The 25,017-nt window shown below is 35.8% G+C and overlaps 1 protein-coding gene across 1 annotated transcript; it reads left to right on the top strand.

Annotated features, from left to right (window-relative positions):
- Positions 1-13,856: 13,856 nt before the first annotated feature.
- LOC124930133 (non-specific phospholipase C6-like) lies at positions 13,857-17,525 on the top strand. Its single transcript, XM_047470494.1, has 3 exons — positions 13,857-14,937; positions 16,945-17,121; positions 17,221-17,525. The coding sequence occupies exons 1-3, from the start codon at positions 13,857-13,859 to the stop codon at positions 17,523-17,525; spliced, it is 1,563 nt and encodes a 520-aa protein (XP_047326450.1).
- Positions 17,526-25,017: the final 7,492 nt, after the last annotated feature.

Genomic DNA, 25,017 nt, shown 5'->3' with positions numbered 1-25,017 from the left:
TCAGAACCTGCTGTGTACAATGGAGGCTTTCCAATGGAAGAGTGCCACGTATTATTCTAAAAGATTCAACAGTTAGCCTCTGTACAGTATTTATCAGATCCTAAGGACAACGGACGAAGCACTTGTTTTTCACAATCTTCCTAACGAACTGCAAAATTTACAAAGAGTCAATCTACAATTTTTCTTGCTATTCCAGAGAGAAAAATCAAGCCTTTTACTGTGAAGCTGCTTTCCTGATTGTATTGTGTGTGAATCAAGAGAGAGCTAGAATCAAAAACACCTTTAGTTGAGTGATATTCTTTATCTTGTAAATTGAACAGAGTGTGTTCTGTTCAATAGTGAGCTAAGTGTGTGCAAACTGTATTTGATTCTAATCATATTATAGTGAATCCTTTCGATGGTTGGAAGAATGGGTGATGTAGGAGAGTTTCTACGAACATTCATAAACAAACTGTATTTGATTCTAATCATATTATAGTGAATCCTTTCGATGGTTGGAAGAATGGGTGATGTAGGAGAGTTTCTACGAACATTCATAAACAAACTGTTATGTTCTTTCATTTCTGTCATCTTTTCATCATTCATCTTGAGCTTCAAACACAAGTAAACAATTCCTCTTTGAATCTGTTTCAAGTGTTTACAAGTGTTTGCGTAGAATAGAAAGTGAATTAAATCCTTAACATGATTTATTTCAAACCGTTTTTCATAAGCCTTCATCAATAGCCAGACCCCCGTCTGTATCGATAAAGCCGATCCTATCATGATGATCGGGCAAGAGATTGCTCGCGGTTTCGGGTTTGTGAATGATTTTCTGATCAATCAGGTCTTTACACTGATGTTTAAGGGCACTACAATTATCAGTAGAGTGCCCATTCATTTGATGATATGCGCACCATGCCCCTTCAAATCTACCAAGGGACTCTACCCTTCCCAAGGAGCTAAAGGCTTGATGAGGTTCCTCTGATGAAGGAGGGTAAAAGCTTGACTCAAGGTCATGCCTAGATCGTCAAAAGTTCTAGGAGGTCTTGGGACCCTCGGAATTGGCGGCTTAGGCGTCGTCGGGACATTTGTTTTGGCTAATACCGATTTGGTAGGATTGGGCTTAGGAGGAGTAGGGGCCTGTCAGGCCGTTGTGACTTGGTGAACTTCGGTTTTGTCCTTCCTCCGAGGTCGTGGAGGAGGAGCATAGGCCTGCACGTTTTTACCCTCTTTCCTTTCCTTGTCAAAGTCTTCGTGGAAGTTACTGCCTATTTTGAGGAGCTTCTTCATGTTTTGGAAAGTCTTGACGGAGAATCCAATAGAATAGCGACCGTTAACATTATCCAGAATCATGTCGATATATTTGTCTTTGTTCGCTAGGCAAGGAATCAATCTCTTCAGCAACCGCTTTCCAACGTACGATAAAGACCGCGAATTTCTCGTTTTCGCCTTGCTTGACATTCTTGAGCTTCTTCTCTGGCTGCTCTAAGCTGAGATGCATGCTGAAACGTTCTATGAAGGCTGACGTGAGTTCGTCGATAGTCTGAAGATAAACTATCTTCTTTTGGTGATACCAACGTAGGGCCGCACCATCTAAATATTGGGGAAATAGATGGAGGACTGTTGGTTCTCCCAGATATAAAGGTGTCATGGACATGGTGTATAGCTGGAAGAAAGTAGCAGGATCAGTCTTGCCTACATACTTTGATATAGAATGTAGCTTTATCCCGAAAGGGATCATTGCTCGTTCGGTAGTTTTCATGGAGTTTTTCCAATCATGGTGTTCATCCAAACTGCATTTGGTCAATTGATTGAGTTACTCTTGGAACTTGGCCTGGTTAGCATTTAATTGAGCCATTTGGATCTTGTATCCCATAGGAGGGATGATCGAAGGGTTTTCCCCTTCTTGGGCGTTGGGGTTGTCAGCAACTTCTGGTTGAGTCCTTGCTGGCATGTTATCATCTTCAGGAGGCTCTTCATAGAGAGAGGCTTCTTCCACACGACGATTCTGAGGATTGATCCTAATCGGAGTGGCAATAGGTGTAGCTAGTGGAGGCTGTCGTGACAAGGATGGTTGTTCCGGGACCGGGATGGCAGGCTTAGTCATCAAGCTCGTTAATATCACCAACTGTTTAGTGACTTGCTGAAGAATAGCTTTTATCTCAGCAAACCCAGTTGGGGATACTGTGTCCTTAATGCTCTTTGGAGTTCCCTCGGCAATGACTTGACGCACAAAACGTCAAGTTCTTAGATCTCTTTTCTGTGAAGCCGTACTTGTACGAAAGTGACTGGCGTACTATTAAGAAGATAGAGATAGATGAAGCTTTGTAGATGTAGTACAATACAAATGCAAAATGTGACACATGAATTTAGGAAAGCAAGGATCTCATTCATGAACAAACAGACAAACATAGAGTAGTATATAAACATACTCGCAACATTTGTTACAAAGAGACTCTCTTATTTATATTTTACAAAAGAGTCTAAATGGGAAAAAGTCTTAGATGAAAGTGAAAACTTCCTAAGTCCATACATAGTCTAGTTCGATATGAGCATTCTCCTCTGCTTCAACTTGGTGAGCTCTCTCATACTGGTTGGTGATAAGATCCTTGTATTTCCTACGTCTTTTCATGACATTGAGATGGAAGGCATTGTGCCACTAACCGAGGTACTCTACGTGGAATCTTCGGGTTATAGGTCTATCTGTTGCAACAGTAGGTTCGACATGGCTGTAGCCAAACTGTTTGAATAGTTCATGGGTATAGTAGTAGGTTATCCATTCTAAACCCAAAAGTAGGACAAGCGCCTTGTCGTTCATCATGAAGGTCATCTTCTTGATGGGGTACCATAGAAGGATGTCCCAGGCTTCATTATCATCCAGTATCGGGATTTCATGGAGAGCTTCCCTCATCCTTTGGTATTGAACAAAGGGGGATAGAGTGTTTCCATATAGGACTGACGGTAGACGCTTGAGCTTGTCAAGCAGCCAGATGTATAGGATCAAGGGAGAGCCCCTCTTACTCATGGTGGGAGATCGATATGAGCTATTCAGACCCATGAGTGTTTTTGCCAGTATAATGCCAGAAGGATCTTTGTTTCCTTTTCGCAACTGATGTGCCACCTCGATGACCCTTGAAGAAAGATTGTTGTTCGCTGGCCTAATGAAGTGGTGAGCAAGTAGGATAGACATCATGATTATGGATGATCCTGCTTTTATCGGGACTTCTCCGTCCTTGATCTCTAGTTCAGCCCAAGCCGAAAGTTGATGCTCATGCCAGAGATGATAGCATCAGAGGTTTCTTCAAAGTTGTGGTACTCCTTTTGCAGAAGTCTTTCGATAGACATTGAGTCTAGGAATGGCTTTAGATGTATAACATTCTTGTTATATATCATGAGAATAGCCCGGAATTCTTCTATAGTGGGGCACATAATAATGCTACCGAGGATGTAGGCTCTTTGATCAGGATTTCACCTTTGTTGCATTTCCATCATGAACTTGGGATTGACTTCGTACTTTAGAAACTTAAGGATGGAGTTGAGACCATAGTCCTTGAAGTACCACCGATTTTCACGAAAGTGCTTCGCCCAAGGGAGCAACTCGGCATCCGTCAACATAGACATCGTGGATCACTGTGACAGTAGGAGAGAGAAGGTATTGTAATTGTAACAACAAAAGAAAATGCGTATGCAAATAACATGACTTATAGATAAACATCCCATAAGGTTTTATACATATTTGCTTTCAAAAGAAAGAACTTCCGATGTTACATTTCAAACTTTTGGAGTTCTTTAGGGTTTGTCTAGTTGACTATACTAGGTCGCTTTGTGCAAAAAGGGTGAAACTTGGGGCTCCTCTTCAGGGGGAGCGGGTTCGACTACAGCGAGTGGAGGTAACAGAGTTTCTTCTTCTACTTGCTGGAGGTGGAATTCTTCCATGATCTTGTCGATGTAGTCCTTGCGATCCTTAGGGATTCCCATCTTGACACAATTATTCCAAAGATCCAGATAGTCGGAAAAGTCATTATGCTGGATTGGCCTATCTACGGATACCGCGCAGTCAAGGCCAGGGGGCATGTATTCGCGCCCGATCTGTTTAAACAGTTCACTGGTGTAGTATGAAGTAATACACTCAAGGCCCATGAGTATGATGATGGGTTGGTCGCTCATCAGATGGACCATCTTCTTAATATCGTACCTTGGTAGAAACTCTCGAATGGGATCATCGTCGTGGACAGAGAGCTCTGGTTTGATGTGTCTGAAGCGTCGATTCTGGAGGGCAGTACCCATCACGTTGTCAAGAAGTGGAGGAGGAATACTGTCCATCTTCTCTAGGAGCCAGATGTAGAGAATGATAGGAGCTCCTCTTTGATTGAGAGAGTATGAATAATATGACTCGTTGAGACCCATCAGTGTCTCTTCCAGAATGATCCCAGTAGGATCCTTATTTCCACCTCTAAGATTATAGACCACTTCTAGGATCCTTGCGGATGGAGGGAGATTGCTCGAAGGAGCGAGGAGAAAGTGAGCTACCATGATGGACATGGTGAGCAGAGAAGCGTCGAAGCTTAGTGGAGGGATTTCTCCGTTTTGGGTTGCCACTTTGACCTAGCGAGGAAAGTCCAAGTGAGTTATGGCGAAGATTTTGTTTACCACGGTTTTCGTGTATCAAGCTCATCTTGGAGGAGTTGTCTGAGAGACATGGACTCGGCCGAGGGTTTGAGCCTTAGGATGTTCTTGCTTCTGATCATCATGATGGCCTTGAACTCTTCAATGGTTGGGCAAATCTGGAGATCCCTAGTATAAAGGCGCGGTGCACCGGATCCCATCTGCGTTGCATATCCATCATGAAGTCGTGATGGAGACGGTGATTAGAGTAGTTGAGAGCGGTGTTGATCTCAAAGGAGTCATAGTATCATAGATAATCATTGAAGTGGTGAGTCCGCATGGAGAGGTCCTCGTTGTCTAATAAGGCCATTCTGCGCACATAATCAATTTTTACAAACATGTCGAGTGATTTTGATGAAAGCAAACATGCTTAGAGATGTTTTAGTATATCTATTATAAATGTATGCATGTATACTAAATAAGCACGTACTGAGTTGACTTGTCAAGCCCTTGCTGTTTGGGCACGTCCAAACAACGGTTGGATAGAGTAACTAGGTTTTGTGTGCTAAGGTTTTCTGTCGAGGTTTGGGTGGGAATCTCTCCCCATCATCGCTAAGATCGCATCCCGGATGATGTATCAAAGCCGACAGGAAGGATCCACTCCGGGTTCCTAGTTTTTCCTCACGCAACATCGCTCGGTCACAGACCGGTATGATTGGTCTTCACGTAATTGTAGGAGTACAAAATTCCGATCTGGTACTCCTTCACGTAAGTCTGGGTGATGTACCCATCCGATGCAAATATTAGGGTAAAACATAAGTATAGGGTAAACCCTAAGTACTTGTTGGGGTGATGGACCCCATGAGGTGGACTATTGTGAGAGTGGAATGTTATAAATATCAACTTATAAATAGCCAGAACTTTGTTTATTTTATTCATTTTACAATAACAAATTATCCCAGTAGAGTCGCCAAGAAAGCTGTAACACCGTTTATCCCCCCGGTCTATGTCCCGTTTCATAGCTTATCACGTGCTTGTGAGACACGTGGCAATATGGAAGGACTACCGTGAGGCAGCTCGAGGTTCAATGATTTCAACCTTGGTTTGCGTGTCAGGCATCTTTTAAAACGAAACATTTAGTTTTTAAAATATTTTGAAAATACCTGGAGCAGTATGAAATTATTTATGTAAAATAATTAATCTTTTGTTCAAACATTAATAATCTAGGAGGCTAACCAACAATTTAACCTGACCCGATTTAAATTAATTAAACATAATCAATTTAAAGATTATTCATTTGAAAATCAGAGTCGCTAAGAGATTTTATGAAAATCAATAAAATGATACGTGTACAAATGTATTTATACTAGAGTTTCTGAAAAAAGTGGTTCGTTGTCTGTTTACGTTCGGGAAAGGGATTTCGCGTTATGTCCTCTACGCCCGCCTAAGGACGGTTTTCAAAATCCTTCAAACATAGACATAGTCTGACTTCTATAAATCTAATTATAACATTCCTTATCTTTAATTAGTAGTCCCGGGGTACTAAATCAGGATATACTTTAAATAATTGTACAAAATTATTTAAAGGAGGTGTGTACCTGTTGCGTTGGGGTTCAGATTTAACAAAACCTGAAAATATCAGAAAAAAATGTTAGAGAGTATAAACAAACAAGACCTAGAAAAAGAAAATTACTTTGGGAAACATCCTAGAGAATCTTGAGAGTTACTTTATGACCCTCAAAATACCATTTTTTAGAAAAATGGGAGCTTGGTTCCAGAATAGTTTTGGATTTTTGAAAATTGGGACCAAACGAGCCTAAGGATTAAACCCTAGGTTCGAGTCCGATCTTCTCAATTTGGGTTTAGTAAGGTTAAAGAAGTTCAATTTTGAGTGAGGGTTCGGACTTAGGCCTAGGGCTATAATGGTCTTAGGCTAAATGGGGGTTTGATCCTAGGCTAGGGCTAGGGTTTGGCCTAGGCTAAGATGAGGCTAGGCTTAATTGTTGGTCCTAGGTTAGGTGTCAAGGTCAATCTAGGTCAAGTGGCAAGGTTTTTCCTAGGTTAATTTGGTCTAGGCTAGTTTTTTTGGCCCTAAGACAACTCTTTCGGTCGGGTGGCACGGTCCTGGGCGGTTTCCTCGGTCGCGCGGCTCAGTCCTGACTGTTTTTCTCGGTCCGAAGGAAATATTTCAGGGCCTGGTGGTTCGTTGACTGTTTTTCTTGGTCCGAAACTTCAGAAGGCCATAACTTTTGATTGGGATGTCTGAATCACAATCCGTAAGTTACAGTAGGTTCATATAATCATGAAGAACAAAAGCCCTAATATAAATTACGATTTTGAAAATCTTAAGAGGATAATTTTTAAACCACCATTTCTAGGTCAAATTTTGGGATCTTTTAAATTATGCCATTTCAAGGCCTGATTTTTGTTCATTAGCTTTGAAATGATGAATATATCTAATCCATACCAAAACAAGAACATCATTGCATCATTAAAATGGTTTTTGAAGATTGAATCAAAATCTAACTTTTTTTTTAAAACCAAATTTGATCAAACATGATCAAAAGGGTGAAACAATTACTTGGAATTCATCCCTATATGTTAAGAATCATGTATAGCTACTAATTGAATCAACAAATCCAACTTATAAGCAAGAACATGAAATTTCAAAAATCCAGATTTTCAACATTTTTTTCCAAAATTTCAATTTGATCAAACATGATCAAAACATGATTACAGTTACTTATAAATCATCTAATCAAGTATACAAACATGTAATATAACTAATTGAACCAACAAAATCAGATTAAATGAATGAACACAAAGTTTTAAAATTCAAATTTTCAAGCTTTCTTTTCAAATTTCAATTTTGATCAAACATGATCAAAACTTGATTACAGTTGCATGGAAATGATTCAAACATGTTTATAAACATATATAGCAACAATCTGGATCAACAAATCCAAGTTTAAACCAAGAACACAACATTTCAAAAAATCAAATTCTCAAACTGATTTTTGCAAAATTTTGTTCTAGGTTAATTTGATCGGTTTTCTTTCAACAAAAAGCTTACACATGATATATAATGATTTTCTATAAAGAAATCACACAATCAAGCATAAGAACACGACCAAAGTGATCAAACAAGAAATTTTGAAGAAATTCAAAATTTTCAATTACAAATCAATATTCAAGGCTTCTGGAATCATACCAACTGCTGGAAAATATTCCTGGGAGTTGTTGGAAGTGATCCAGAAGCCTGGATCGAAGCTTGGCTCGCTTGAGAAACTTTTGAAAAAAAATTGTTCTTCGTCGGAATCTGCAGGTCTTCAATGGGATTGAATTGATGTGTAATTCTTGGTTATTATTTGATGGATTGGTATTAGGAGGATAGGGGAGTATTTATAGGGTGGAAAGGTCGGTTGTAGAAGGCCAATTCAACTTGATTTTGATCGTTGGCGTTCTTATCCCTAAAATCTTATCCAGCAGCTGGCAACCTTATCTCGTGGAAGATAAGGCTTCTAGATAAGGGGGAAACGTAGGCGCTGACGAGGGGATCACGTGGGTGAAAAAATCAACGTATTTGATCGCGTATAGCCGAAGTTAGAGCTTCTGGAGGTTTGACGCCGGCGATGATCGCGAATCCGGCGACCTTGCATCCCAACGAAGAAGATAAACAAAACGGCGTCGTTTTGAGTAACGGAACGCCGAGTTCCGTCTGGTTCCGTCAGCGGTCAGCCTGTTTTACTAACGGGGTTAGGCTGTCCCGTTAGTTGATCCGATGCGGGCAACGTGTGGTTCTGGTACAGCTGGATTTCTAGCGCGCTCTAGGCTGTTGGATGAGATCTGGGCGCTCATCTGATGATCCAGGATCCTGCTGCAAAGTTTGAACATAAAATCAGCCACACATGATTATGCAATTTTAATTTTATTTAAAAGGTTTTTAAAAATCGAATTTAATTCCTTTTAAATATATTTTTTCACCAAAAATTTCACAAAAAATATTTCTAGATTCATAATAACAATTATGATCATATTTTATTTTTTACGAATTTTTGGGAATTTTGGGTTATTTTATTTAATTTGTTTAAGTCATGAATTAAACATAAATCATGAATAAATCATAATTAAATATTTTTAACCCCTTCCTTGGTCTAGTTTGGGTAAAATATATACAAATATTTTATCCTCAAATTATTTTTTGGAATTTTGGAAAGTTTCTTTAATTAAGGTTTAATTATCACAATAATTAATCCTTAATTAGGTTTTAATTCCTTCTTTCAAGTTATTTTAAATATAAAAATTCCAAATATTATTTCAATATTATTAAACATAATAATATTATTTTGCAAATAAGGTAAGTTAAATTTTCATGCTTATAAATTCCTACAGATTATATTGACTTTTCTAAATGAATCTTAAAAAACGTCATAATAGTAGTACTATGAATTATATGAACTTGGCGACTACGATCAATAAAAAATCACTAATTTCTCTCAAACCAGATAGTTCGCCAAAAAATAATTGGTATGTTAACCAAAATATGTAGGTCTTCTATATCAGTTGCAACAATCCAAATTAACTTCCCAACAATTAACCAATGACTCGAACATTATCCAATGAATCCAAATAATATTACACAAAAAACTCCAAATATTAGTCATCCCTCGACAATGCAAAAGAAACAAAGTTGTCGATTCAATCTCTTCGTGATACATACAACTAACCATAATACAATTTTTTTATGCACATATCATCCGTTAGAATTCCTCCATGAATAACGCTTTATCCAAAGAATGAGATCTTGGATGAAATATTTGACTCCTAAAGTTTTCCCCAACAAAAATTATATGGAATCATCTTATCGAACAACTTGTATCAATGCCCCTACATGGAAACTATCCATATTTCGGCAACACATAACGTCTTGTTTAGACGGAGACACTTGTTTGCTTCCTACCAAAAGTAAACTCTATTATGGGACGAAGTCTCTATAATGTTTAATATCCTTTTATATCTAATCCGTCTAGCAAAATCACTAAACCGAAGATCAAACATGTCCTTAATTATGGTTTTTCTATATATAGAAATTGAAGCAAGCTTAAAATACGTCGTAGCTAGACTTTTGACACTACACCAAATATCGTCTCAAAATCTAATCGAAGAATCATCCCGCACAATAAATCTCGAATGCTCACGAAAACTTTTCCACATAAAATAAATTTCTCTCAAAATGCTATATTTTGCTGGATAATTAGACATTTTGGTGAACCAACCAGACCAATCATTATCATACATACATCTGATTATCGATGTCCAAAGACTATTTGACTCTATTGCGAATCTACTACATCATTTTGATAGAAGAGTCTTATTTAAAGAAATAAGATCTTGATTATCTAGACCTCCTTGATCTTTAAAACATTTAACCTTATCTCGACTAATTAAATGACAAAACGATGAGTTAGAAGATCCCTATAGAAATTTACACATTATTCTCTCAATTTTCACTACCACACTCTTGGGGAAAATGAATAACGATATTATATATGTGGGCATAGATGACAATACACTCTTAATGAGGATTAATCGACCCCATTTTGAAATTATTTTACTTTTCCATCTAGACATTTACATTCAATTTAGATATAATCGGGTCCCATTGGACTTTAGATCATAATTTAACACATAATGACATACCAAGATATGTTGACGGAATATCATCTATTCTAAACCCCAACACACTTATCAACCTTATCATTCTTCTATTCAAAATATAGTGTAAAAAAAGATGTCTAACTTATTAAGATTAACTCGAAGATTAGAACATACACTGAATAATTATAAAATATCCCGAAGGTGTTTAAAATTCATATATGTAGACTGAACTATGCAGACTGTGTCTTTAGTGAAAAACAAATGTGATATGACAAAAGGATATTTTCTTGACCCACAACTCACTTCACGGATGAGTCTCGAGTTTTCTGCAAAAGCCATCACTTTTTAGAGAGCTTTCATAATAATGAAAAACAAAAAAAGAAGAGAGTGTATCATCATTTCTGATCCCTCTAAAGCTCACGAAAAATTCTCAAGAGCTCCCATTAACAATAATAGAAAACTTAATCGTGAAAAGACAAAATTTAATTCAACCAATTCATTTCACATTCATTCTCAAATTGTCCATTACATCAAATAAAAACTCTCAATTGACATGATCATAAGCTTTTTCGATGTCTAACTTGACAAAAATACATTTTTCACCTCTTGAATTAATTGAGTCATTGCACTCATTGCCTATTAATACGGCATTGTATATTTGATAATCTTTGATGAACGTCATCTGATTATTAGATATGACAGTCTGTAATACCCTCCGCATCCTATTTGCCAAATATTTTGCGACAATATTAGAGAATGAAGAAACGAAACTGATAGACCTAAATTTCTTCACACCAATAATTCTTGGAGCTTTACGAATGAGACATATCAAAATAGAGTAGAATTTCAACTCTTGTTAAATGATAAAAATCGATAAAAATGATCAACTTTTTCCATAATTTCAATGTTAAAGAAATGCCACACCTTCTTTAAAAAAGCCAAAATAAACTCGTCACATCCCGACGCTTTATCACTTCCACACCCCTTAATGACCTCATCAATCTCCTTCAACGTAAAACGAGCCTCAAACATATCTTTTTGTGTTGTTTTAATTGAATTATAAGTTATACAATTCAATTTAGGTTTGACCTTAAATGGATCCTTAAACAAACCCTTATAGAATTTGAGAATACTCGTAGAGATTTCAGGTTCACTATCACAAACTTTCCCTGCGATCGAGATTAAATTAATCACATTATTTACTGCTTGCGCGTTAGATATCCCATTAAAAAAATTTGGTGTTTCTATCTTCGAGTCTTAACCTTGTAGCTCTATTTCGCTAGTGTGCCCCCAATTTCTTTCTTCTTACACATATCGAGTAACTTACTAATAATGTGAATCCGAGAACTAACCTCCTCATCGAAGAGTTCACGAATTTCCTCATCCCTTAAATGACATTAATTTCATTACACAATTCATTGATTTTAGCACAAAATAAAGTACGATCCCCCACAAACCAACTTTTGAGAATTTTACGCAGATTCCTTAAGTTCACAAAGAGATTACTCGACGAAGAACCAACCGATGATTGATTCACCCACCATGATTGCACACGCGGTATAAAGTTCTCTTTGATCAACCATTTATTTTTTAATCTAAATGGTCAACATGTTCTCTCCATCTTCCGTTGTTCCATCAAGATCGGTCGGTGATCTGAATAACTCTCCATAGAAGGACCTTTAGAAATATCAAGGTTGCAGTAATTGGTAATCGGACATTAATCGACACATACAAATTAATGATTAATTGGATTAATCGGGATTAATTGAAATTAATCGAATTAATCATTTTTATCCAAAACGCATTATTTTGAAAAATAATACTAAATTTCATTCATTAAAAGTTAAAAACGCACCCAAATTCATACAGAGTCGCATTGAATACTAAAATTATCCTCCAAAAGCATATAAAGTTATAAACTAAAGTCTAAAAGTCTAAAACACATCCACAAACACATCAATCTTCATTCATCCACACTCATCATCATTATTTTCATCAACGTCTTCTTGTTCCGATACAAAATTTTCTTCTTCGCAAGGTTCTCTCAATTGGACATCATCGTCATCTACATTCTTGCGCTCCTTCTAGGTTGAAGTATTTCATTTACAAGTATGTCACCAAGCACCATCTGCGTCACTCCGATAATGGGATCAATCTCCTCATCAACATCCGACTCAATATCTTGTGCTCCATCAACCATCATATGTTGAGTTTTGTTGTAATCACTAGCTTCTAGGATGTCATTCTTTTTCTTCTTACAAAATAACTTTGAGTTAAATTGGACATAAACCAAATCGTTCAACTTTTCGGTCGTAAGTCAAGGCACACAAAGGATTATTAATGTAAATTCTAAAATCTAATCACCTTGATATTTTTTCATAAAAAAATTTGAATTGAGGCTTTAAGTTAGTAGAAATTTTCAAACAGCACTCCCCACGTTTTCGATCCAGAGAATGCTCCTAGCCTTAGGCTACTATGCCTATTTACGCATTTTCTTTTAGACGGGAATTTAACTTCGTTCATGTCGCTCGCAAAAACAATTGATAAGTTGCAGAGACTAGCCACGTTTTTTATCTCATTAAAGAACACTGTTTTAAATTTTGAAAAAACCGGTTCATAGATAGTAGAAATTACCCATTAGGAATTATCCTCCCGATTTCTTAATTAAACGTTAACCGAGTATCTACCTAAATTAATATTCATTTTAGCATATATGTCATCATTCAATATAATAAGAATTTCAAATGACGCCCCTATAAAAGAGTCTCCCACCAAATACATAAATTATTAATGACCCTCTAATCCATCTTCCAAATTTTAGTCTCATTAAAACAATATATACTACCATCAAATATTCTCATTAATTAATGACTTAATTTCATTTTATATTGTTAAATAATACTTTAACTTTTTAAACTTTTTTTTATTTATAAAAATTTATGTTCTTAGTCCATCTTGAATAAATAAACCAAGATTTTATATGACTACTTTCACACTATAGTGAAAGTCTATTGGATTTGATTTTTCTAATGATCCATATCTTATTCACTAACTTCATATATTATTACATTTATGGTTGTTCATAGATTGATTTAAAATGGATCAATTGACTAATTGAGTCTATCATTCCTTATCCCATTATAACATTGTTAACCAGTTTTTTTTCATAATTATTTTAATCAGTCTCCATATAATAATCATCCCCTTAAATCAATCAATAGCCATACTTATATGAGCCTTGTATTATTAAATTTATAACTAAATTTTAATTTAGAAAAAAAAACCAATTTCTCATCTAAATTCAGACTAAAATATATCCACCTAAATATCATTTTAAGGATTTTCAAATGACCCAAATTAAAATAAATTAAAATTATTTCATATATTTTTTTTCACAATATTCACCCATGCAAAGATCATCTTCTCCCTCTCCCACTTTCTCCACTTCCATAAAAAAATGGCAGATTAAAGATAAGAACACCATTAATTAATAAACTCCATCAGTGCTGCTCATGATAATGGATTCCTTAGTGCTTCAACAGCCGCCAGACATCTCACCATTCATTCAAATTAACTCGATTTCTCTTCAACATTTCTTCAAGAAATGCAAAAAAATGGAGTTCTCCTCCTTTTTCCTTCTCTTTCTCACATGTTCAAGTCTTCTCCACCTTCCTCTTATCACAAGTCAAAACCAACAACCCATTAAAACCATTGTCGTTCTGGTTCTCGAGAACAGATCATTCGACCACATGATAGGCTGGATGAAGAAATCCATTAACCCATCAATCAATGGAGTCACGGGTCAAGAATGCAACCCGTTTTCAACCAAATCAAAAGAATCCGAATCCATCTGCTACACAAACGATGCAGAATACGTTGATCCAGATCCGGGTCACACCTTCGAAAACGTCGAACAACAAGTATTCGGATCCGGATCCGAATCCAACACCTTCCCTTCAATGTCAGGTTTCGTAGAACAAGCCTTATCCATTTCAAAAAACCTCTCTGAAACCGTCATGAAAGGATTCAAACCAGAATCCATACCCGTTTACACAACTTTAGTAAAAGAATTCGCAACATTCGATCGTTGGTTCTCATCTCTCCCGGGTCCAACCCAACCCAACAGACTATTCGTTTACTCTGCAACTTCATTCGGATCCACCAGCCACGACAAGAAACAACTTACAATAGGATACCCACAAAAAACCATTTTCGATTCATTATACGAAAACGGTTACAATTTTGGAATCTATTTCCAAAACATACCAACAACGTTGTTCTATAGAAACATGAGGAAACTTAAGTATGCTTTTAAGTTTCATTCTTATGATTTGAAATTCAAAAAGGATGCTCGAGATGGGAAACTACCGAATTTGACGGTTATTGAACCGAGGTATTTTGATTTGAAGGGATTTGCAGCAAACGATGATCATCCGTCGCATGATGTTGCAAATGGTCAGAAACTTGTGAAGGAGGTTTACGAGACTTTGAGGGGAAGTCCTCAATGGAATGAGACGGTTTTGGTGATCACTTATGATGAACATGGTGGGTTTTATGATCATGTTCAAACGCCTTTTGAGAATGTTCCAAATCCAGATGGGAATATAGGACCCGACCCGAATTTCTTTAAGTTTGATCGACTTGGAGTTCGTGTTCCAACCATCATGGTTTCGCCTTGGATCAAGAAAGGAACTAGTAAGATTAATGCTTATAATCATTAAATTAATGGTTTTATTTAATTATAAATTAGTTAGATAATTTAAATGATTTTTTTTTATTGATTTAAGAGATTAAATATCTCAAAACCAATTTTAGATCACTAATTAATAGTTTTTTCTTTATGAATTAACTATATTTATAATATTATAAATAAATAATTTAACAAAAATAACTTATTAATATAATTTTTATAATTATAATCAAATATTAAATTTTTTTTTATCATATAACTCAATTAATTAAATATACTTATTTATTTATTATTATTCATTATTACCCTTGAATTATTTTACCATAAACAAAACTTATCTGTTTAAAATTATAAGAATCAATCTTTTTAAATAAACTTAAATTTGTTTAAATAACTCAACTTAAACAGCTGATTCTAAAAATAAAATGTGGACAATAATTATAGAGTGTTTTATGAAATAATTATAATTATAATTTTTTTTAATATAATTGCAAATAAATAATAAAATGATCTTATGTTTATTTCATTTGTTTTACAAAAATAATAATAAATTAATAGTAGTACGTAGTCTTATTTTTTTAAGAAAAATATTAGTACAATTATTTGAAAATATAAATAATAAATAATAAATAAATACTCATTTGATAGTTTAAGCTAAATATTTTTTCAGTTTTAGTTTAAAATATTTAATAATTAGTCATTTTTTAGAGAAATCCAAAATGACTTAATTGTAATGTTTGAAGACTTAGAGTCCTGTATATATACATATACATAAAATAGGTAAACGTAGGCAGTACAAAAAAAACAGAAAATTGATAATTCAATCTAACCGATTCTATTTTAATGGTTTATTGGTTAAACGGTCCTAACGGTTCCGATTAACCTGTTTTTTATCAGTTAAACGGTTCGGTTTTCGGTTTACCTATTTTTCTAACGGTAGTTTAAATCGGTAATAATTTAATTATATATTTTTTATTTTATAATTTGTATTAGTTATTTTTAAATAATAGATATATTAAAAATAAAATTTAAAAATCTATTAATCTTTTTTATTTTTAAATTTTAAATTATAATTTTTATAAAATTATTTTAAAAAATATTATAATTTATATAAAATTTCACAAAAATAAATTAAATACAAACTGAAATAATTGATTCAGATAACCATTATTTTATTATAACGAACTGATTTCACTACCCGTTCTATCCGTTGAGAAGGAGATTCAATCATATTTGTTTATACTTGTTTGGTCAAAGACTAATCGATATAATGAATTTAAATTTTCTCAAATAATATATAAAAAACTAATAAAATATTTATAAAATATATTATATTATTATAATAAAATTATATATTAAAATATATTATAATAATAATATATTATAATTGAAAACAAAAAATCATTTCATAAATTTATTACTTAATTTAAAAAATTGAATTATCGGTTTCCTGATTAAACCCGATTAACCGACCGGAACCGACTAAAACCGGTAAAACCGATACCATTAACATCCGGTTAACCGGTTTGTAAAATAAAAGACAAAACCGGTCTTAACTGGAGCCGTTTAACCATTTAATCGGCCGGTTGAACACCCCGTAAACTTAAAAATAGTAACGAAAATTTTTTAAATAAACGAGGATGAATAAAGATAAGTTTTGTTTTTTTTTTTCAAAAATATAGATAAAATATAATATATTAAATTAAAAATTTAAGAAACTAAGAGGTAATTTATTTTATTTTTTGGGATAAATTTCAGCACACCCCGAGTCTCACGAGTCTCAGGCAGGGTTCTTAATGACTTTTTGTTCGCCTGTGCCCCCACACAATGCGGCAGATGGTTAAAGAGGACCCTAAATAGATCTGCCATGTGTATAACACAATTAAAAATTGAGTCTCGTTTAATTTTGATTGAGACAATATTTAAGATGAAACCATAATTATGAAAATACTAAGTTAATATATAATGATAAAATTATAATTATTATGATAGTATTTGTTGGGTAATTTCAGTAATAAGTAGGCCAGAAGGACCAACTCCTAACTCAGAGTATGAACACTCATCAATCCCAGCAACCATCAAAAAAATCTTCAACCTCTCTTCCGATTTCCTGACGAATAGAGATTCTTGGGCAGGCACGTTTGAACACATCGTGTCCGAATTAACTTCTCCAAGGATAGATTGTCCCGGTCGGTTATAACCCCAAAACCAAACTTATTCTTAGTTCAATTAACATGGTTTCAGTCATAATAGAATTTGAGATTTTTTTTTTTTTTTGGTTTATGCAGAGAGTCTTCCGGAAGTAACTCCGTTGAGAATGACCGAAGCCGATGAAAAGAGGGGGCTGTCGGGGTTTCAAAAGGAGGTGGTTGAGCTGGCCAGTGTATTGAATGGAGAGCATTTGCTGAACAGTTTTTGGCAGGAGGAGAAGAAGAAGACATTAATGTCCGTGAAGGAGGCGGAGGAGTATACAAGAAAGGCTGTGTCTAGATTCTTAAGAGCTAGCAAACAGGCTTTCAAGATGGGTGCGAATCCGTCCGCCATTGTAGACATGAGATCTTCTCTTACTACTAGATCAAAAACTCTTAATTAACTATCATTTCATCTTCAAGCTAATAAATGAGGGAGAAGACTATGTATGATATTGATTGGGATAATATAAATCTTCTCCATCAAAAGATCTGTTTAGAATGGAGGACTGTCATTACTTTTACTTGGTCATCATCATAAGGTCAATCACCCATCCATTTCCACTTCTTAATTTCTTGAAGCTCACACACAAAACTGAAAATTCTACATTTGCTTCAAACTTTAATGGAAACAAGAGCAATTACTTCTAAAATCCCGATCTTTGGTTGGAGTCATGTGATTAATTCATAGTAATATGATCCGTTGTTGTTGAATATGTCTTTTAAAGATTGAAAGAACTTCTCATATGTGGGTGATGCATTAGTCTCAGTTATTTAGGTTAAAAATAAAATTAATTTATAATTGAAAATGAGACATTATTATCTTTTGTGTAATAAGTGTCTTAATTAGTCTTAAAAGTCTAGTTAATATTAGACATTATTATCTTTGGTTAAATATATTTCTTAATTATCATTATTTCTTATTGTTTAAGAGCATGAGTTTTAGAAGTTTAAGAGTTTTTTTTGTATAAATAGAATAGATGTATTTATAAAAGAAGATGAACTGAAATAAAATCTCTTCCCCTTTCTTTTTAATCTTATCTTGAGTTTGTGAGTGAATACGTCGATTGTCCACTAACGTTTCTAACAAAGTGATAACAGAGCAATGATCTCTTTGATGTTCTAATATTCGCGTCTTACGAAGGACAACTATGATAGTTGGTCTATCCGAGTAAAGACGTTACTCGGTTTCCAATGTACATGGGAAATTGTAATCTTGGGATTGTCGAACCTGTTGAGGATACGACGTTGACCCTGATTCAGGCGTTCGAGAAGATCAAAAAGAAGGATTAGCATGTCCTTTCTATCATCCACTAGTGTCTAGATGATGATGCTTTTGAAAAAGTAGCAAATACCTCAACGTTGAAGGAGTCATAAGAAATTCTAGAAAATTTCCAAAAATGAGTTGGTAAGGTAAAAATGGTGCGTCTTCAGATTTTGCGGGGAGAGTTTGAAGCTCTCTTCATCAGGAAGTATCTGAGTCTATTTTAGACTATTTCACGTAGATCTTATCTATCTAACCAGATGAAGTGAAATTTTGAAAGCATAGAAGACGTTCGAGTAATCGATAAAATTTTACGTTCTCTACATCAAAGATTTGACCATGTAGTGATTGCAATCTAAGAGAACACAGATTTGGAGAAAATCTCAATCGACGAATTAAATGGATCGTTACGGGTGCATGAGGAATAGATGAACAAACATAAGAAGGAGCCTTTGGAGCAAGCTAAGGGTGTAAACGAGTCAAACTCGAGTTCAGCTCGACTCGTTTTTTATTGGCTCGGCTCGAGCTCGACCGAGCTTTCTATATTAAGCTCAAACTCGACTCGATCATATAACCATAGGCTCGAGTTCGGCTCAAAAGTCTCAAATTTAAATATATTTAAATATTAATTTCTTAAATTAAAAAAAACTTAAATCACAATTCATTAATCATCAATTTACCACACAATTATTTCAAATCCTTAGTTAAATATTAATAAAAACAAACCATAAATCAAGAGTTTTCTAAAAAATAATACTTTCAAATCGTGTATTGTATTTGAGATGAACTTGAAAATATACTAGACTCCGTTAGGTTTATTTTAAAAAATAAAATACTTTATATTGAAATAAAAATAGTTTTATGTTATAAAAATTAAGTAAGTTAATTTTAAACGGGCCAAAGAACTTAATCAATCTCAAACGTTCTTGTGCAGGTACAGCTCAAACCGCACCGGACCGGTTGAGGCACTCTGTCTCAAGGATCCCGACATAATCAAGTAAATCAGTTTTGACTCCTCTCACCGGATCGACTGAGATATAAACCGTATGAAGTATCATTTCTGGATGGCTCATATATTGAAGATCTTAAGGCCAACGGGAAATTATTTAAAGTGATGAAACCTGTGAAGATGACGTAATAAAATGATGAAGATATTTCTTGAAAATACACAGAAGAAGGATCCGAATCAGAAGCATGCGGCAAAAGAAATGATTACTGATTATCCAAGATTACAAGCAACTTCTAACACAGGCGACCGACTAATGCATGTCTACCATGTGTCCAAAATGGCAAGGCGTGCACACTATCTGGCTCTGACTGGCACGACTTCAGATAACCAATCCGATGGAGAGAGAAAATATGACCGTTGTCATATCTTTATAAATAGAAGCTTAAATGTGCTGAATCAACAGGCGAGACAAGATTACAACAAGATAAATTTTACGTGCGACCCTGAATATCGATTGAAATCCTTGAAAATGTTGGAAATATAATTGCGAGAACTCTGTGTATTTTACCTTGTGTAAAAGTATTACATCATTTGTGAGTGGTGTAACCGATGAGCAGAAAATAAGACTTGGTCGGAGTGTGTTTGTTGAATATTTCAGTTAGTGAATATCCTTCTCACTGTTTGAGAAGAAGGGGTGACGTAGGAGATTCAACTCCGAACATCCATAAAAAATTTTCTTGTGTTCTTCATTTTACTTTCCAGCTTATTTACTCTAACCAACCTAACTGAAATATCTACTACCTCAACCGAAATAACTTGTACTCCCCTTAGCCGAACCGGCTTTCCCCTCATTCAAACTGACTTCTCCTAATACCTTTCAAACTGAATTGTGTGAGTTGTTTCAGATTAAAACAGACATTTCCTCCCTTGAATTCGGTTCAAGAGTCTGTGAAAATCTGTGTAGTATTAAGAGCGGTTCTAATCTTTAACCGGATTAGGACCACTGTGTTGTGTGTGTTGTTGTGTAAGCGATCTACCTTTAGAAGGACCCCAGTCCCCTATCGGCGATCCCGATCCTAACAAGTTGTATCAGAGCAAGGTTCTTAACATTTAAGCAACCGAAAGAGATGGGAAGCATGACCCACAGCGATAAGCCACCCATGCTAAACAGTGAAGCGTTTAGCGACTGGAAGGTTCAGATGTATTTACATCAGATCACTTTGGATGATGAAATGAGCACCATCCTAAAGGAAGGACCGATAAAGATTGAGAAGGAGAAAGGAGTATGGACGGATGAAAATGGGAGAAGAAGTAACCTGGACAACCATTGCATGAGACACATCTTCAAAGTTGTGGACGACAATACGTTCAACAAAATCAGAGATTGTCAAAGTGCAAAGGAAGCATGAGAAACTATCATTCAGATCCATGAGGGAAACAAAAGAATTAAGGAGAATAAAATCTTGGTGGCAACTCAAAAGTATGAGAACGTCAAGATGAAGCCCGGGAGAGAACATGAAGGAGTTCAGTGATCGGTTCACTAGCGTGGTCAATGAGCTATACACACTTAGAAAAAGATATGAAAACTGGGAGATCATTGTAAAAGCATTGAGATCTCTACCAAGTGCATGGGACATAAGACCATGGTGATGAGGGAATCAAACAACCTCGGGCAGATGAAGCTGCACGACGTGTTTGAGGACTTGAAAGCTTACGAATTCGAGATGAGATCTCGGATCGAAGACGAAGCAGCAACATCAACCGCAACTAGAGCTTGGTGACGTCGGTGGAACCATCAGTTTCTGTATCAATCGCTCCGGTTCCTGTCAAAAGCACTGATCAGATCAGTGAAGATGTGATGGCCATGCTAGCACAGAAATTCGGAAGATTCATGAAGAAAAATCATCCATCTAACAACTTTAACTATAACTATGTCGACAAATCCAATGTAAAATGCTTTAACTGCAATGCTTTGGGTCATTATAGGTCAGAATGCAGGAGACTGAGACGGGATGACTGGAAACCGGATGACAACTACCAGAGAGGCGAAAGGAGTAACAGCCAGCAAACCGGTGAAGGAAAAGAAATCCAGAAGGCACTCATAACATCTGACGGAGGAAGCGACTGGGTCTACTCCAATACGGAAAATGACGAAGAAAAAGAGTCATCTGCTTCATGGCAAATGAAGAAGACATATTCGACTTTTCCTCTGAAGAATTTACTATAAAAAACTTGGTTATTGCACTCAACGACATGGTCGTTGAGTTCAAAAACTTGTCTGCTCTTATACCGACCCGGTTAAACTACGAAACTGGAGAGTCAAGTGGTACCGCTAGTGAGCCAAGCAAAACCTTGGTATATGAACCAGTTGAACTATCCTTGGAGAATGAGAAGCTCAAGGAGACAGTTCAATCGTTAACCGAAGAAAATGAGATACCCAAATATGTCACGACCGCCTGGAAAAAATGTAGTGAAGCGATGAGCCAGATGTCTAATTATTAAAGACATCCCAAATGCAAATTTGGTCTTGGATACAAAAACAACAAATCCGCCAACCAGAACTATTCCAACGGGATGAAACTCACAAAAGACAATATTCCCTTTGTAAGATTTGTCAAGAGCTCTTCAACCTACAATGAGGCAGAACGTGACTCAAAACCAAAAAAAGAAATAAAATACATAAGTCCAACTAACTCGGAAAAATGGATTCATCCTGAGAGAAGGAAAGCCAACTAACCAGTAGGTAAACAAACCGATACACACTCACATAGAACTAACCAACAATCACCACAACGACAAAATAAGGACAGAATGATGTCAAGCCAAGTACCGATAAATTTATTAGAACTATCACTGGGAAAGTTATCCGACTTATTAAAGTCTGGATCCCTAAGAGACTAATCAATCACGGACCCAAGTAAATGTGGGTACCAGAAATGCGTAAATATTTATTTTTTGCAGGATAGGAGGTACAAGCGGCTAGGAAACTCGGAATGGTACTTGGACAGCGGGTGTTCAAGACACATGACCGGAAACACTGGACTACTAGCTGATATTATTTATGAAGCCGGAGCAATAATAACTTTTGGCGACAATTCAAAAGGTAGAGCCGTGGGCAAGGGTAAGATTGTCCATGGCCACTTGTCTACAAATAACGTGCTCTTAGTAGAAAACTTGCATTTCAACCTATTAAGCATTAGTCAAATGTGTGACATAGGGTACACAGTTGAATTTCATCAGCATGCATACTTAGTTAAAAATCATCAAGGTGATACACTTCTAATCGAAAATAGGATAGGAAACATTTACAAAGTGGACTGGAAAACTAAAACTGAGAACCCGTTACGCATGATAGCTAGGAACGATTCGAACTGGCTCTGGCACAAGCGGCTAAACCATCTAAAATTCAAAACCTTAAATTTCATATGCTCTAAAGAATTAGTTCATGGCTTTCCAAACATCAAATTTTCCAAAGATAAAGTATGTACTGCATGTCAAATGGGAAAAAAAATAAAATCATCCTTTAAAAGCAAATGAAATTTCTAATCCGAACGATGCTTATATTACATATGAACTTGTTTGGACCGGTTAGGGTGACAACCCTAGGAGACATGCATTATACTATGGTAGTCGTTGATGATTATTCTAGATTTACTTGGGTAACATTCTTAGCTTCTAAAGATCAAGCTATACCGAACCTGATCAAATTACTTTTAAGAATACAAAATGAGAAATCTATCCAAATTAACAAAATTAGAAGTGATAGAGGAACCGAATTCATGAACAGTACTTTAACTACTTTTCTTGACGATTCTAGTATTAGGCACGAGTTCTCTTGTTCCAGAACACCTCAACAAAATGGTCTGGCAGAGAGAAGAAACCGAACTCTCAAGGAAGCCGCAAGGTCCATGATAGTCGATTCGGATATTTGCTAAAAAAATTTGGGCTGAAGCTATCAACACTACTTGTTAAACTCAAAACCGGTCTTTAATTACTAAACGGCTAACTAAAACTCCATTTGAAATATACCATGACAGAGTTCCTAACATCCGGTATCTTAGGATCTTTGGCTGTAAGTGTTATGTTCACATCAACGACAAAAACTATTTGACCGCGTTTGATGCTAAATCCGATGAAGGAATAATGTTGGGTTTTTTCAGCCGTTAGTAAGGCATATAGAGTTTATAATACTATAACCATAACGGTTGAAGAATCTTCTCATGTTGTTTTTGATGAATCGATTGAATGTAACACTGCAGCACCCTTTAACCTTCACAACAGAATGAAAAATTTCAATATCTATTCTGATGATGAAGATGAGGTTCCGGTCTATAGACGGTTTGTCAATGATCAAGCGGTTAATGCTGAGATTCAGCCTGATCAAACTGCTTTACCGCAGAAAGTTGACGCCTCAGTGTCCACTGAGGAAATCGGTCGGTCTGACTCTGATCAGCCTATCGATCAATCTAACCTTGATCAGTTAACCGGACGCTTGGAAGACACTACTAGAATAAACCTTAGAAGGAATAAAATCATTCTCTTGAACTTGCAATAGGTAAACTCTCATCACCCGTCCGAACTAGGCAACAAATTTTAGAAGAATATGAAAACTCAGTTTTCATATCACAAATTGAGTCGAAAAAGGTGGATGAAGCATTGCTAGATCCCGATTGGATATTAGCAATGCAAGAGGAGTTAAACCAGTTTGAGAGAAATAAAGTCTAGCAACTAGTTCTAAGACCGAAACAACAATCTGTCATAGGAACAAGATGAGTGTTCAGAAATAAACTCAACGAAGACAGTTTGGTTACGAGGAACAAAGTTAGGCTAGTGGCTCAAGGATACAAACATGAAGAAGACATTGATTTTGAAGAATCATTTTCTCTTGTGGCTAGACTTGAAGCCATTAGAATATTTTTGGCATTTGCGGCTTTCAAAAACTTTAAAGTTTTCCAAATGGATGTCAAAAGTGCTTTTCTAAATGGTAAACTAAGTGAAGAAGTGTATGTTGAACAACTTCCAGGCTTTAAAAATCCAGAACTAATAAGTCTTGTATACCGGCTGGATAAAGCCATTTATGGTTTAAAACAGGCTCCAAGAGCCTGGTACGATACTTTAACAAAATTCTTATGTTATCACAACTTCACAATAGGCTCGGTTGACAAAACACTCTTCAAATTTGAGAAAAAGGAACATTACTTGTTCAAATATATGTGGATGATATTATTTTCGGTTCAACAGATCCGAAATTATCTGACAAATTCTCAAAGTTAATGACTGACATATTTGAGATGAGTATGATGGGGGAATTAAGTTTCTTCCTAGGTCTCTAGGTTCGGCAAATCGACACTGGAACGTCATCAACCAGCCTAAATACACAGCCGAACTGCTTAAGAAATTCGGAATGGACACTATTGCCGAAGCGGCTACCCCAATGAGCTCATCAGTAAAACTAGATAAAGACGAGGACGGTCAAGGGATAAATATAACAACCTACCGAGGAATCATAGACTCAATCCTCTATCTAACAGCCAGCCGACCGGATATCCTGTTCACGGTCGGAGTATGCGGAAGATTTCAAGCTAATCCAAAACAATCACACTATACCGCGGCTAAGAGGATATTAAAATATTTGAAAGGAACTCAAGAAGTGGGACTATGGTACCTAAAAGACTAAAGTTTT

The sequence above is a fragment of the Impatiens glandulifera genome, chromosome 3 (genome assembly GCF_907164915.1).
Source record: "Impatiens glandulifera chromosome 3, dImpGla2.1, whole genome shotgun sequence".
Classification (NCBI taxonomy): domain Eukaryota; kingdom Viridiplantae; phylum Streptophyta; class Magnoliopsida; order Ericales; family Balsaminaceae; genus Impatiens; species Impatiens glandulifera.
This window is presented reverse-complemented; position numbering and strand designations above follow the sequence as displayed.

Bases quoted from the DNA above. Each gene is read 5' to 3' on its own strand.
- LOC124930133 (XM_047470494.1), top strand. From the start codon at position 13,857: ATGGAGTTCTCCTCCTTTTTCCTTCTCTTTCTCACATGTTCAAGTCTT. The intron at 14,938-16,944 runs GTAAGATTAATG...GGGTAATTTCAG, and splicing joins TTGGATCAAGAAAGGAACTA to TAATAAGTAGGCCAGAAGGA. The intron at 17,122-17,220 runs GTCGGTTATAAC...TGGTTTATGCAG, and splicing joins TCCAAGGATAGATTGTCCCG to AGAGTCTTCCGGAAGTAACT.